Source organism: Heptranchias perlo, chromosome 4 (genome assembly GCF_035084215.1).
Source record: "Heptranchias perlo isolate sHepPer1 chromosome 4, sHepPer1.hap1, whole genome shotgun sequence".
NCBI lineage: Eukaryota > Metazoa > Chordata > Chondrichthyes > Hexanchiformes > Hexanchidae > Heptranchias > Heptranchias perlo.
Genome location: NC_090328.1, coordinates 28,941,610 through 28,956,653, shown reverse-complemented (window position 1 = coordinate 28,956,653; position 15,044 = coordinate 28,941,610). Strand labels below are relative to the sequence as shown.

Genomic DNA, 15,044 nt, shown 5'->3' with positions numbered 1-15,044 from the left:
AAAATCGACCCTCTAGTGCACTCACCATTTTGAACAATATGCTAACCAATGGGAAAGGATGGTAGGTGCTTCAAATGTGATACAATGCCTTTGCACAACTCAAGAGGAGAGCTTGAAGGTATCGACTTATCAGTTGCTGGGGATTCTTTTGGATGTCAACTTCAACCTCTGCACGGTATTCAGGATTGCATTGATAAAAGGCAAAGGCCACTTTGTTCCTTCTCATTTTCTTCAGCAAAGTTCCAATGCAGGTTAAGTTTGTGGTATGCAACAACAACAACAACAAAAATAACTTGTATTTATAAAGCACCTTTAATGTAGAAAAATGTCCCAAATACTTCACAGAAGTAATCAGACAAAAATCAATACTGAGCCAAAAGAAGGAGATGTTGGGAGGGGTGACTAAAAGCTGAGTGAAAGAGGTGGGTTTTAAGAAAGGTCTTAAAGGAGGAGGGAGAGGTGAAGAGGTAGGGAGGTTCAGGGAGGGAATTCCAGAATTTAGGGCCTAGAAGGCTGAAAGCACGGCTGTCAATGATGGGGCAAAGGGAGTTTGAGATGCATAAGCGACATATGCCCAAACAGTTCTCCTTCATAGCATGCAATGGAATGGCTTCCTTCAGGCCATGGGTATGATCTAGGGCTAAGCTCGATTTGTGCTAAAATGTGGAAACTGTCGTAGAGACGGAGAGGCTCCAGCCTATAGCAACCTGTCGCTGTGCATCCTAGAAAGTGGAATCAGCCTCACCGTGGGTACATCTCTTTGTCAAAGATCATCACATGAGGACCTGGATTAAGCAATTGGTGATGAATAAGCCAGGTGCATGGCATAGGACTTGAATGTCTGCAACATCAGGCTGGTTGGCATACTGCAAGGAGTCCTACATAGATCTTTCCATGTTGAAAGTGGATGCGCATTGTATAACTGATGAGGAAACTCAGATTTGAGACAGCAGCTGCTGGATGATGTTACCTGGAGTCCAATATAAGAATACATGCATTCCAGTTTCATTGCCTACCGTTGTTAGGTTGCAAAGAGACAAGCAGCTACTGCTGAAGCTCTGCACCTCCAACTGACGAAACCATTGTTCCATGGGGTATGGTGGTATGGTGTATGGTGGTATGGTGGTATGGTGTGTGTGCATGCTGCAGTACAGGGGATTGTGGCACTACTCACACATTTTATGGTGAGTTATGCTGCTCACCATGTCATTCATGATGAGTTCTTGGCACCTGAGGCCTGATTTTAACCCATTGCACCGACAAAAACAATGTATGCGGGGGATTAAAATCACTGCAGCGGCACCTGATCCTTGATGACTTTGCCCCATGCACCATTTTAACAGGTGCAGTTTGGCCAGTGTGCGAGGCCCTTGCTACAGGCAGATGAGGGCCACATTGAGATTCAAAAGTCAGGGTCTGATGATGTCATTCAGACCCTGATGTTATTTTAACTAGTTTTCAGCGAGGCCAGCACCTAGTGGCGAAGTTGCCAGGGTTTGGGCAGGAGCTGGGCCTAATTTATTTAAATGAGGCCTGGGAGTTAAAATTGCACAGGCCTCACATCGGCAAGCCAGGGCCACACTCACCCCTCACCCCCATTTAAAATCGGGGCTCCGCTATCTGTCTAGTGACAGCTCAAACCCACACTTATCAATTATCTAATGACCAACTGGTAACTATCTAGCATGGGGAAGTGGAAGGTGCACAGGCCTCTTTGGGGTTGAGCTGGCTGCAGGAAGACAGTCATGGTGATGGAAGATTAGAACCGAGGCAACTCTTCATTGAAATACATAGAAGTTACAACACAAATACAGGCAGATCTGTAGTCCTACAGGTGATTGAACAGCCAGCCTTGGTCACTGAAGGGACTTAAGGGGTATATTCCTCCCACTCAGCAACAAATAGTCCTACAAGTCAATGTCCTAATGGGTATGATGTTCCTGACTGGATAAGCATCACTGTCCCCTGTGCTAGTAAGCTGCATGGTTTTACCTAATTAAATACCAGCCCACATTCGGATCGCTAAGCCTCGGCAGTTGTCAACTTGCACCTACGTTCACTGGACTTTAGTAGAATGGAGTACGTCTGTGAAGGGAGAGAATTTGTTTCTCCCATTCACAAACAGAGGGGTAAATTTTTGTCTTTAGCTCTACACCAGGAACTATAATGGGAATTCAGGTGTGAACCCCCCCTCCCACCCCCAACAACCTCATGATTTTTCACCCATTAAAATGAATGGATGGAAAATCGTTAGCGACTCTTGACCAAATTCCCGATGTACATTCTCGGCACATAAAGCTCGACATTGGGAGTACTAAAGACAAGAGTTTCCCCTCAAAACCGTACTTGTGTCGATTTCTGAGCAGCTTAGTTTGATGACGGGCCTTTTGAAATGGGATTTCACACATATCAGACACCCGGTTGACCAAAACAAAATTGAGGGAGGTTTGAGGAAAGGGCAGGTGAAAATATATTGTAAACATTATATGTAGGTATACCCTTAATTTGCTTAATTTGCTTTTTTTTCTGATTTGTAATTTTTATAACAGTGGGAAAAAAAGTCATGTTATGCTTAAGAATATGAGAATATCTTGTATTATCATTGTCATGTGAGAACACGTTGTCTTTTACATGAAATAATACCTGATGCTGTGCTAAGGGAATATTTCCAGCACCATTATGTATTGATAATAATATGAGACAGTTTCCCTTTAAATATTGTATCTCTGGAATGGAACAGCCCCTCCCCTTCCGGTGCTTTGTGACAGCTCCTTGCCGGGATAACAAAATGACCAGTGTGCATGCATTAAGGCATTTGGATCATTCATTTTTAAACTGACCTAATGCTGAAGCAGAATTTCAGTTCAGTGCATTATTCATTAAGCATGTTTGGTATAATTATTATAGCTTACACAAGTAGGCTTTTCTCTGTTTTATGTGTAGTTGGATAAATAGCAAAGTCTATCTTTAATACAATTATCTATTTGCCACAGGGCGCTATCTTAATCAAATACTTGCCTTCAACAGAAATAAAAGGATTGGTATTCTGCCTAATCTTTACGATCTACCCAGCTGTCATTATTCTGTCAGTTGGATTTATATGAAAGCCCAATTAGTCTGTTACTTGGAATATGAAGAACAGCAGGGAACACAACTGTGATAACATGCCACGGAGAAACTGAAAAACGTATCTGTCAGTACCAGGACTGCGACGATAGTGTCAGGTAACCAAGGTAAAGCACCTGGATGTCGCTAACGGGAAGTTAGGATGGCCTCTGAGACCAGGTCAAAGTTCAAGGACTATTCTGACGTCACAAATAGAGTGAATTACAATCACAGCTTCTGATGGGAGCATCGTGGTGAAGTAAGGAGAGCAGATGATTAATCACATGAATCATAGACATTTTCGAGAGACATTTTCTCCCTCTTGTGGATTATTACCACTATCGTCTCTGCTGAGGAGAAAAGCAGAAGATCAGAGGGAGTCTGATTCAGAGGTTCACTGATTCTGAACGGTGATAACAAATTAATTTTCTGGATGATATTGTTGCACTATATTGTATGAAACCCATTCAGTGATCGGTAAAAAGGAGCATGAAAAAGCCTTCGGGCTTACACAGAATATTAATTATGTAGACAAAGGTTATTTGTTAATTGAGGGCACAAGAGGAGGAAAGAGAAAAAAGTGACCGAGAGAGGCAGGAAAGCGAGAGGTGGAGAGAAAGGGTAATTGATTTTAGAGGGAAGACAGAAAAGAGAGATAAAAGAAAAAAAAGATTAAAAGGAGGATATAGGATAGAAACAGAGAGCAACAAAAGGAAACCAAAGGTACAAAAGAGAAAGGAAGAGAGGGTGATAGATTGACTGGGAGAAAGTGTGGCAAAGAGAGAGAGGGAAAGAAAAAGAGTCCAGCCAACAGCTGGAGCTGAGCAGAGAGTGATGGGCTGTGCTCCTAGTATCCATGTCTCTCAAAGCGGAGTGATTTACTGCAGAGATTCAGACGAATCAAACTCCCCACATCAGACCACCACCATCTCCCAAGGCACAGCAACAGTCCACGGCTTCTTCATCAAGACAGACGCGGCTGAATCGCTGCCCTCCGTGCTGGCATACCAGAGTCGGGCAACACGTACCTCTTCACGTCGAGAGAAGAAGGAAAACAGCAACTGCACAGAAGCTGAGACCCAAACCAGCCACACTAGTGTTAAGGTAACAGGCTCTGTTTATTGCCTTCAGCTTTGTATATTCCTGATACAGACACACACATGACAATTTATGGTGATGCATTCTTCCTTGAATTGAATTATTGAATCCACTGTCGTCAGAAAAATCAGTTTCAATTTGCATTTTAGAACATAGGTTAATAATTTACAGTAACAACTGACTTTTTCATACCTAGAGGTATATATAATTGGGACACATTCCATCTGGTTTTAGTTAACATTGCTTTCTTAAAATGTTAGAAAAAGGGCTAATTTTTGCCTGTTAAGAACGTTGATGATGAAGTTGTACAACATTGCACAGCTGCGCAGTTCAATTGAAAAGTGAGTATTTTAGGTGAGACTGGAGGGGAAATTTTAACTCGCCCAGCCCGGCAGAATCCAAGCAAAGTGGGAGTTAAAACGGAGTGGATCAATTCCCCGCTCCATTCTCACCCCCCAGCGAGTTCAATATTGTTGTTTTCCCCTCAATCAGGTGGGGGCGTCGTACACTTATGCAAAGCAGGGTCCTATGATGTACATAGGACCCCGACGGCATTTTAACCGCTGACTGAGCAATGCGCCCATCGTGGCCTCCCCGCTTAGTGAAACCTGGTCTGCTGGAAGAAGATGAGTGTTAAACTTTCCTTTGTGGGGTCAGGAGGAGCAGGGTCTTCCGGGTCCCTACAAGGAAAGTCTCGGCATCTGCTACACTTGGGTTCCCCCCATCCATCCCCACCCACGAGACCCTGCTGAACCCCCTCACCCCACCTCCCCTGACTTACCTTCCAGCACGTGGGCAATGTCTGGACTGCCTGATCTTCAGCAGCTGGCAGCTGAGCTCTTTCCGCCTGTTTCGGGCAGGCAGCTGACCGGCTGCCGGCAGTCGAAGGTTCCGCCGCTGCTCCCGGGCGAAGTTGCCCGCTCGTCCAGCCACTTCCAGGCCAGGAGTTAAATTTCCTCCTTTGGAGCTGCGGTGGGGGAGAAGGGAGGGGAGGGGAGGGGAGGAGCGGGTTGGGGTAAATTTCCACTGGGGTTCTCCCGATCATCCACTGTAATTTCGGCAGAAGATCCACGAAAACACCAGGGTTTCTGAGGATCTTCTACTGAAATTACGGTGGACGATTGGGTGATTCCTGTGGATATACAACTCCTGTTAGTTTAATGAAGGAGAAGATTTGGAAGTATCACCACAGCAATGAAAGAAGTGCAAAAGAGTTTCTGACTGAGAACGTGGGTGTGCAACCAATGAAAGGTCTACTGCAGTTAAGCAGGAAGGTGAGGAGAGGGTGGCCTGGGAACCCAAAAGATGTAGGATGCATGAGTCACAACAGGTACTACCCTAAGCAGTGGGGTATGTTAATTGTATCCATGTGATTTATATCAATTAGTGTTAATTGTATTCAGGTGGTGCGTATCAATTGGGATTGTGCGATGCGCTTCACCAGGTGTTCACACAGGAACCACTCCTCATGTTGGTTGTATCTGTGCTGATGGCTATGTGGTCAGGAGTGTGTGACCGGTGCTAATGTGATGTGACCGCTTCCAAACTTGTCCCTAGTGGTGAGCATATTATAAGGGGAGGCCCCTACCCAAAGAGAAAAGGAATGTGCTTTAGCATGACACATGCTGCAAATGGTTCTACACACATTGAGGGCAATACATTGAGTCCCATGTTGCTGCTGGCATTTCCTGCGTGTCACTGAGTCAGTGGGTTTGAAGGGGCAGCGAGAAGATGTTTAAGAGAACACTTGCCTTGTTAGGCTGGGACGAAGATGCCCAGTTGTCCCTAGCTCACACCTTCTACGGCTTCCACCTCCATGATTTCCAGAGGTTCTTCCATATGGCAGATCGGATGGCGCATGGTGGCAGGGATACCATCTGTGCACTTTTTCTTTTTCTGGTTGTGGGCAGACTTCTCTTTTAAAAGCAGACATAACACATACTTTCACCATTTGGATCTAACATTAATGCCATGGCCTACGTTCCATCTTGTGTGAAAGGATGACTGCACAGCATGCAAGTAATTTGAGGTGGCATTTTGACTTGGTGGCACAACAATACAACGGTTCGGTGTGACATTACCCTTCTCTGCACCAGCCACAAAGTTTAAGCTGAGGCATTGCAGACATGAAAACTTTGGCGTGTAAGATGTTAAGAGTTATGCCAGTGTTTTCCATGCTTCTTTGCTGATGTTGGGGCTAAGTGCTTGTGGCATGTAGTATGGACTTTGAGTTTTCAACCTGTAGGCAGCCATCCATCCCTTGGTATTCTTTTTCGCCCAAAGAATTTCTTCCTCATCTGTTCCCATGACTACGGACATGGAAGAAATTCTTTTTCGCCCAAAGAATTTCTTCCTCATCTGTTCCCATGACTACGGACATGGAAGACAGCTTTTACTCTCAGTTGCCTCCTGCCAGGCATGCTGCACATTTGGTCATAGAGGAGAGTTATCCTCTGTCCCAATTATGGCTGAATGGTCTGTTGAAAATCAGAAAAGCAAAGTCTCGTCAACTGGCAATTCAATCTTTACAGCATCAGTTAGCCACAGTATAGAGCATTGTTTCTAAAGAGCAGTAGCTCTTTAAGAGCTGCTGCTGTCCTCATTGTTCACCATGGTAATCCCTGCACTCATGGAAAATGCACAGGAAGCATGTGATAATTATTTAAATTAGATGACCTTCCTGAATCCGGTAATATAAGCTCCCCACTCCCCTTGCACAATTATTTCTGTGCAGACAGAGATCCTTGGACCATGTTGCCTAAAGTCACAGAATCAGCCCTTATCTGTCTTGTTTAGCTCTTTAAGAGTTTATGGATTAAGTATTGGAGAAAAAAGTGGAATCACAAATGCAGAATGGAGAGAAAGGGTTAAAGAAATGTGCTGAATTATTGTAGAATGATAGTTTTATAATGTTTTATTCATTCTGATGCCTCCAGGAAAACTATTATGATGTGAGTAACACATGGTTTTACTAAATTGCAGTATAGTTTTGCAAGTCAGGTGGTAAGGACTGGAATTCACATGAGTTGTACTCTTGAAATAAAAATATTCAGTAACATTAGCTACATGATTGTTTGTTCAACATTGATATGCTGCATTTGGGCTATCGTTATTTCAATTCTAATATTCTGATTCTGTTAGGCAGATTATAAACACTTCTTTCTCAGTTTAAAGAGCACATAAAGTGTGATCAGCAAACATTTGGATCACTGCTGATTTAAAGGGATACTGGGCCCTCCAAATTTATTCTGACCCCAATCCATTTTCCTGGGTGGCAACTATTTTAGCATGCAAGGCGGGCGCTAGGTGGTTCTCCCACCAGTGCTATGAGGAGAATGAGGCGGTGCTGCAGCGAGAGCACCACCGTAGTTCTCAAAGAGGTGACAAGGGATATTAAAGGGTCAAGAGTACTAAATGTACGTCAATGGGGACCGAATTGGAGAGAAAGGAAGCCCCTACTGGGCCCCCTGCCTCCATTTACAAAATCTGGGGCCTTGTTACCACTACTCTGTGCCTTCTGCCCCCTTTCAGCAGACAGTCTCAAAGACTGGTAGTAAGAGGGGCAGACGGAAGGGAAGTGGGTTGGGAAGCCAGGCAGCTTCCACTGCAAGGAAGGGCCAACCGGAAAATCCAGTCTACTTTCTTGATGATAGTGTCCTCAGCCTAAAGCAAATAGGGGCCTCATGAATCTATGCAAATCGGGGTCCTATTGCATCAATAGGACCCTGATTGCATTTGAACGGGGGCCTGAGCGGGGAAGCTGCGGCAGCTTTCCTGCCGGGTGAAACCAGGTCGGAAGCTGCCAGGAAAGAAGCAGAGGCCCCAAAAGATAAGTGGTCCTTTGTGGAGCTTGGAGAAGCATGAGTGCTCCTCCCAGGCCCCAGAAGGAAAGTCGTGGCCTCCCTTGCTGAAGACTCGACTTCCCCCCCCCCCCCCACCTCCCGTAAGACCCTTCCGAAACCCCCTCCTCACCACACTTGCAAGCTGGCAGGCAACCAAGGGCCGCCTGATCTTCCCCTAATGGTAGCCACTCTGCGCCCTCTTCCCATGCGGAATGGCTGGGAATTGGACTGGCAACATTTAAATGAGACCCGGCGGTTAATATCGCTGTAGACCTCCTGCTGCTGCTGCTGGCAGAAGGTCCAGCCCTTTATCCCAATTTTCAGAGTGATGTAGGACACAAGACAGTCGAAAGGGAGAAAAAGCGAAGGGAAATATAAAGAGAAACAAACTGAGAGGTAATCAAGGTTTTTTTACGTATTTATTTTATTGTTACTGTAAATTCTAATTTTCTTCCCTTTCCCTTAGTAAAAGCTGAGAGGAGAAGTTGGAGATTCGGCCCAGGCCATTACCAATGGCAATCCATATCCACCCACTAGGAAGTGCCTAAGTTATTCAACAATTATTCCACTGGCTTTACACATCCATTTGCGAGGGGTAATTCTCCGATGTTTGTGCTTTTGGCGGACAGCCTTGCCCGTCGCAAGTGCCTACCGCAAATTGTGCGTACAAGGCACATGATTTATGGACCTTTGAAATTAAAGGTCAGAAAATTGTGGTTAGCACATAGCGCATATTAGAAATTCAGTTATCAGTGAGTGAGGCTGCCCACTGGACTCACTGGCCAAATAGTGTCCTAAAAACATGTGTAGTGCAAATGAAAAATGGACACTAATCCTTTACTCACCTTCTGCTATTGAATTGCATAGCACACAAATTTCCTCTATGGCTATCTGGTGTCTGCACTTGATTGCACCTGGAGAGGGTGGAGCAATGTAAATTAAATGCAAATCAATATCAGAGGGCTTTACGCCCAGAGTTGCTCTAATTGCACCACGTGCAGTTCAGGGGCAAATTTATCCCAGAAAAACCTGCCACTACTGATTCCAGGGCTGCTGCCTTGGTGCTATCTGTCTGAAGGGATAGGCTAGTATAGTCCAGAAATACCTTTATTTTTGACTTTATGAACAAAAAATGTTCTTTCTACTCAAGTACTTATTGCAGAATGCTGTTAGTTCTTCACACCTAGTGATAGAGGGCGTGATCAGTACTGCCCCCCCTCCCCCACCCCGCTCCTTTTGCGATATAGCTTACTTAGAGGTAGAGCAGGGGAAATAACCACAAGTCCCCTTGCCAGCTGTTGAAGTCTGGCCTGGGCCTCTTTTGAGGCACAAAGACCTGTTTACCTACCTCAGGGTAGGAAAACCCTCTCTCCCTCGCCTTGCAACTGCTCCATGCCACCTTGAATATAAAAGGAAGCCTGATAGTCACTCCAGCGCTCTCCTCATATTCCTGCAGCATCATTCATCATACCACATTTAATTTCCCTGTTCCTCCACCTATTGCTTGGTATCACAGTGCTGCCTTGTTAACAACACCTTCCTCGGCAAACTGCAGGGGCATCTAGGCCTCAGCTTGTCGGGCTGCTTCTGTCTCAACCATGAAATAGCAGCACAAACTCGATCACAGGGAATTGAACCTTTAAATAAATGTGAAAACCACCAACATGCAAAAAACACAGCTTCTGGCATGCATACGTTAATTAAAAAAATTGCCTCTTTTCATCCTTCCCCATTATCTGAAAAAAAAATGGTCTCATCGCGAAAGCCCTTAAGGCCCGAACCTCCCCTTCTGACTTACTCAGCACCTGCTTCATTATAATGAGGCCCCAGTTGGGTGATGAAGATGTTGATGTAGCAGAGTGTATTTCCAGTGCGCTCTAGAATATTGCTCCTGGACAGTTCTGGAAGATCAGTGAGTAAGGATTTTTGCTCCTGCTCCTGCCGACCAGTAACCCAGAGTGCAGGCACAGAAAATTACTGCTAATTTAAAATTTGTTCGAATGGCAAAACTCGATTTGGTTAGAAAAGTTCTGCTACACATTTCCAGTTAATAAATTGGTTTACGTGAGGTTCATTTTAACTCCAGCGACTCATTTAAATAATCCAAGACAGTCTCCCACCCAAAACCAGCGGGAGTGACGTCAGCAGCGGAAGCAAAAATTGGGTCGGGAGATTTAAAATCTATCCCTAAAGATCAGTAATTGTTTTCATCGCATAAAGTTGGCGATGTCAGCCTTGGCTCAGTGGTAGCATTCTTGCCTCTGAGCCGGAAGGTTGTGGGTTCAAGCTCCATAATCTAGGCTGTTGTTTCAGTACGGTGGTGAGAGAGTGCTGTGCTGTCAGAGGTGCCATCTTTTGGATGAGATGTTAAACAGAGGTCCCATCGGCCTTCTCAGATGGAACCTAAAGATCCCATGGTCCTATTCGAAGAAGAGCAGGGGAGTTGTCTTTGTCAATATTTATCCCTCAACCAACATGACTAAAACAGATTATCTAGTCATTTATCTCATTGCTGTTTGTGGGACCATGCTGCACACAAATTGGCTGTCGTGTTTCCCAAATTACAACAGTGACTTCAGTTCACAAGTACATTGAAAGGTGCTGTGCAAATACAAGTTCTTTCTTAAACATGGAGGTTTAACATAAGCCCAAGATCTTTTCAGTGATTCATTTGTAAGCTTGTAGAGATTAGAATGTCTGGATACATCTCTTTGATATTATGCAGGGTGACATAGAATATTATGCAGTCTGGTGTCTAAATGTCTTTGGAAGACATGTTGACCCCACATTGTTGTATCATATGCCCTAGCAGCTGCTTCAGAATGGCATTGACAAGTGCCTGGGAACAGGATCTATTCATGAATGTTTCATGGCACCGGGCAGAAAGAGTAACAAAACAAAGAAATAATTAACAAACCAACAAAAAATAAATAAGAGAAAAAGGAAAGAAAGAAGCTAAGAAATGAATTGCATCAACTTGTACATCTAAGTAAAGCCTAGGGGTCAAATTTCATCATTACATTTGAGTTATCATCTGCATAAATTGAATGTCGGCCTACTGAACCAATGCTTCAGATATTTGGACCACTCGTGGGATTTTATAGAATGGCCAGAAAATAATTGTGGTGTGGTGCATTCTGAACCAAATCGCAATAGATGCCTCACCCCATGTAAATAGTTGAGGAGCAGCTGAAGACCATGGAAGAAGAAAAAAGATCCAGCAGCAGCAAAACAGGAAGCAAAACTGGCACATCTGGAGCTTATTGATCATTCTTTCATACAGTGAGGCCTCTGTGTGGCAATGAAACAGTTAGTATAAAAGATTTATATCTTGGACACCACATCAATCCTCATTGTTTTCTCCTCCTATACCTGGTGCACCCTGTTGGTTTGCCTTTCACCCCTGAAAGAGCTACTTTGCTACTGCCTCACTTTTTCCATTAGAGCCTGGAGGACTTCCTCTATGAATGTCACTTCCCTTTAGAATCATAGAATAATACCACACAGAAGGAGGCCATTTGGCCCATCATGCCTGTGCCGGTTCTTTGAAAGAGTTGTCGAATTATTCTCACTCCCCTGCACTTTCCCCACAGCCCTCTCTGCTCTACTCCAAATAATCTCCTTACTGCACAACTGGATTAAAGGAAATTGGGTCTTATATGGGTTTGGAGCTTCATTAGCTCATTAGCAGATGGCTCAGCAGCATTTGTGCAGGTGTGGTAGGATTGGCTGTTTCACTGTGTCTGCATTGTTACAAATCCCATTGCTCTGCTGAAAATCACACGTTTCTGAGATTGCATCAGTGCAAAAAAAATAGAAATTAAATAACCCATATTTCACCTGAAAAATGAAAATTCAATTTCCCTGATGGGTTGATTTCAGGATTCTTTAGGGAAATGTAACAAGTAAATATATAATACAAATATTTTTGCCAATGCCAGACAACAAATGCCTGTTTGCTGATTTAAACATAAACAGAACAAATTTGATTTGAAATTTGTACTGTAGGAGTCAACTTGTTTTAATGTTCCAAAGCTAATTTTAACACTATTTATAAAATTGTTAGACTTGAGCATAAATGACCATGTTGTTCATTTATGTATCAACAAGGCATTTCTGAAGTTCTGTGCATTCTCTATGTGTGGACTTGACTGAAGGTTTATGTTTATTAGATTTATTTTTCATTACAAATTTGATGTCACAATTTGAAGCATTTTTATTTATTATTTAATATAAGCACTATGTAGCAACAAAATTCTTGTAAACTTGCAAGTGTGAAAACCATTGGCCCAACAATGACTAAGCACCCAGTGTGTGTACTTCCAGGTTTTTATTCTGGATGTATCTGTTTTCTACATTTAGGGGAAAGGGAACAACAAATGTTTTTGAATATATAGAAAATAGATAGAACATAGAAGATGTAACACTGACCAAAAGATAACTAATGAAAGGCTATAGTGTCCTCACAAAGTGGAACAACCTCCTGACTCTAAAACTAAATAGAACAAAACATTTGGAAGGAAACAATGTAGTTTGCTGCATTCTGCACAACCTGGTAATGCTGAGGGGATTGGAGTTGGAAGAGGCACAGCAACAAGAACAGGCATCATCAGACAAGGAAGAATTGGACGGTGAGGGGGAACCACAGGGAGAAGGGCCAGAAGAACACATCGCAGCTAAACAGGTCGGGGAGCAGTTGATAGAGCAGTGCTTTCAGTGATCTACTCAATCTCCTTACCTGAAAAGCCCCTCAACATTACCCATTCATCATTCCCTTGATTCTGCATTAAAGAACATTAAACCATTCAGCCAACCTCCATGTCAATGAATCTCTGACAATGCAGACTAAGAAGCTGCATAATGAGAAGATTCTATAGACCAAAGTTGCCAATGTAATAAAGGTGTTGATTTCAATTGCAAGCACAATATTGTAATAAACTACTTTGTCACCCATTGTGCTTTTCTTTAAAGAAGGTTTGCTAACTCTACCACTCCTACGAGGTGCTCCTCTGGTGGCTTCGGCAGAGCTGCTGGAAGGCTATTGTCACTGACGTGGAGATGCTTGAGATGCACGGTCGAATCTCTAGGCCCATGCCTGGATCGGAGGGGAAGTCCACCGTGCATTTTTAAATGAGGCCGGGAGTTAAAATTGCCCGGGCCTCACATCACCGAACCAGGTGAAGCCTGCCACTCGCCCCGCCAGCTGCATGCCTGCCCCTCGCTCCAAGTTAAAATCGGGGCTAGGGGTCATATTGAAATGTGCATCTGTAGGAGTATTAATTTGCGATTTAATGCCAATAAAGGTGATTTTACGAGTGAATTTTGACAAGCAAAGATTAACTTAATTCTTTGAAATCTGCATGTGATTTATTCCCCACGTTACCAACAATAGGAAAGTATTGTCAATGAAAAGGTCTACCCACTGGAATAATATTCCTCCTTTTAAGTGTTGGTTTTTGATGGTAACATCTAATGGCATGTTTTATAAGAGTTCTTGGCTTTAAACTCGCACTATGCTGGAAATAAAGACCAGTCAGATGGGAGCAATGTCATCACTATTGATGTCTTTTTGATGTCATGGCAACTGCTGTTAGCAACCATAACTTGAAAGAAGTCTTTTTTGTATGAAAAAAAAGACTAGCAAAAGTAGAAGCACGCAGTCAGTGACACAGCAGTGGTTGAGTGTCTTGGGGAACAAGTAGTTCAGTAATGCTCACTTTAGACCTAATAAGTGTAAAAATCTAGTACAGCCAGGGCCACATTATACTCTCTCCATTCAGATGCAGTGGGAGAGCAGTTGACCACTTCCCGACTTGCTTTCACTAAGCATACAAACAGCATATAAACCATTTTATGGATAGCAATTGCTTCACTTAAAGAACAGACTGGATTACAAGGAATTACTCATCGAAAAGTGGTGTGGATTAGGACAGACTAATATGATGCTGTCTGCCTGCACCTCTCTTAAAAAATCAAAACAGAGTCAAACTGATAGGTGCAATGTTTCTACCATTAAATGCCACGCAGCTCCCGTATGATACCCAAATAGTAAACATACCAGTGCTATCTTTTACAAAAGCAGATACTACTAGACAGATTAAGTTTTGGGTGGGACCATTCCCAGAGAGCAAATAAGTGAACACGTTCACTGGACATGTTAACCTGTCACTTCTTTTTCAGGTGCTGAATGACTTGATATGTATTTTCAGCATTTTCTGTTTTGATTTCAAGTTTTTGGCATTCCATATTTTTCTTGTTATTAGTGCTATCTTTTATACAGTCTATGCTGCAGGTACCTGCATTAATCATCAGACCCTTCATTTGTAGCATCTGTTCTTTAAGTTGAAGGAAGAACTTACATTTTTGTACTTACATTACATTCATGTCCTCAGGACATTCCAAAGTGCTTCACAGCCAATGAATTATATCTGAAGTGCAGTCACTGTTGTTACGTAGGCAAATGTGGGATCCATTTGTGTACAGTGAATGAATATATTGGGCCGGATCTTGCTGGAAAAATAACGGTGTGTTAACGACGCACACCATTATTAATGTGCAAATCGGCCACCAAATTCAGGGCGTTAAGAGACATGCCGTGAGTTGCGAATCTGCAGAATTTGTGGTCAATTTATGCCACTCTGCCGTTTGCTTCGCACAAACGGCATCTTGCCCTTAGCCTCCCCGTTATTTTTAAGAACTTGCAGGATTTGCACATGAATTGCCCATTAAACTCGCAACAGAAAGTCAAGTCTTGTAATTAACAGCGTAAGTACCTTTTTAACGACATGATAATTGTAAATGCAATGCCAATCAACTTCTCTGGCACAGAAATGGAACAATTTAAAGTGTTCAATTTCATTCCTGCAGGTAGTAAATTTTTCTGAGAGATTTTTAAAATTTCACATTTTAAATTTTAAATTTACTTTTCCTTTCTGTCTCTTTTTTTCTCTCTCTTAATCCAATATTTCTTTCCCTCTCTTTCTGTACCTGATTTGACTC

The 15,044-nt window shown here is 43.2% G+C and overlaps 1 protein-coding gene across 1 annotated transcript in view; it reads left to right on the top strand.

Annotated features, from left to right (window-relative positions):
- The first annotated feature begins 3,539 nt into the window (after nucleotides 1–3,539).
- pde8b (phosphodiesterase 8B) overlaps nucleotides 3,540–15,044 on the top strand; it is a 190,736-nt gene continuing 179,231 nt past the window's right edge. The window contains exon 1 of the mRNA XM_067982683.1: nucleotides 3,540–4,209. Coding sequence (XP_067838784.1) covers nucleotides 3,940–4,209 — 270 coding nt within the window. The 5' untranslated portion in view covers nucleotides 3,540–3,939. The remainder of the gene's footprint in view (nucleotides 4,210–15,044) is intronic.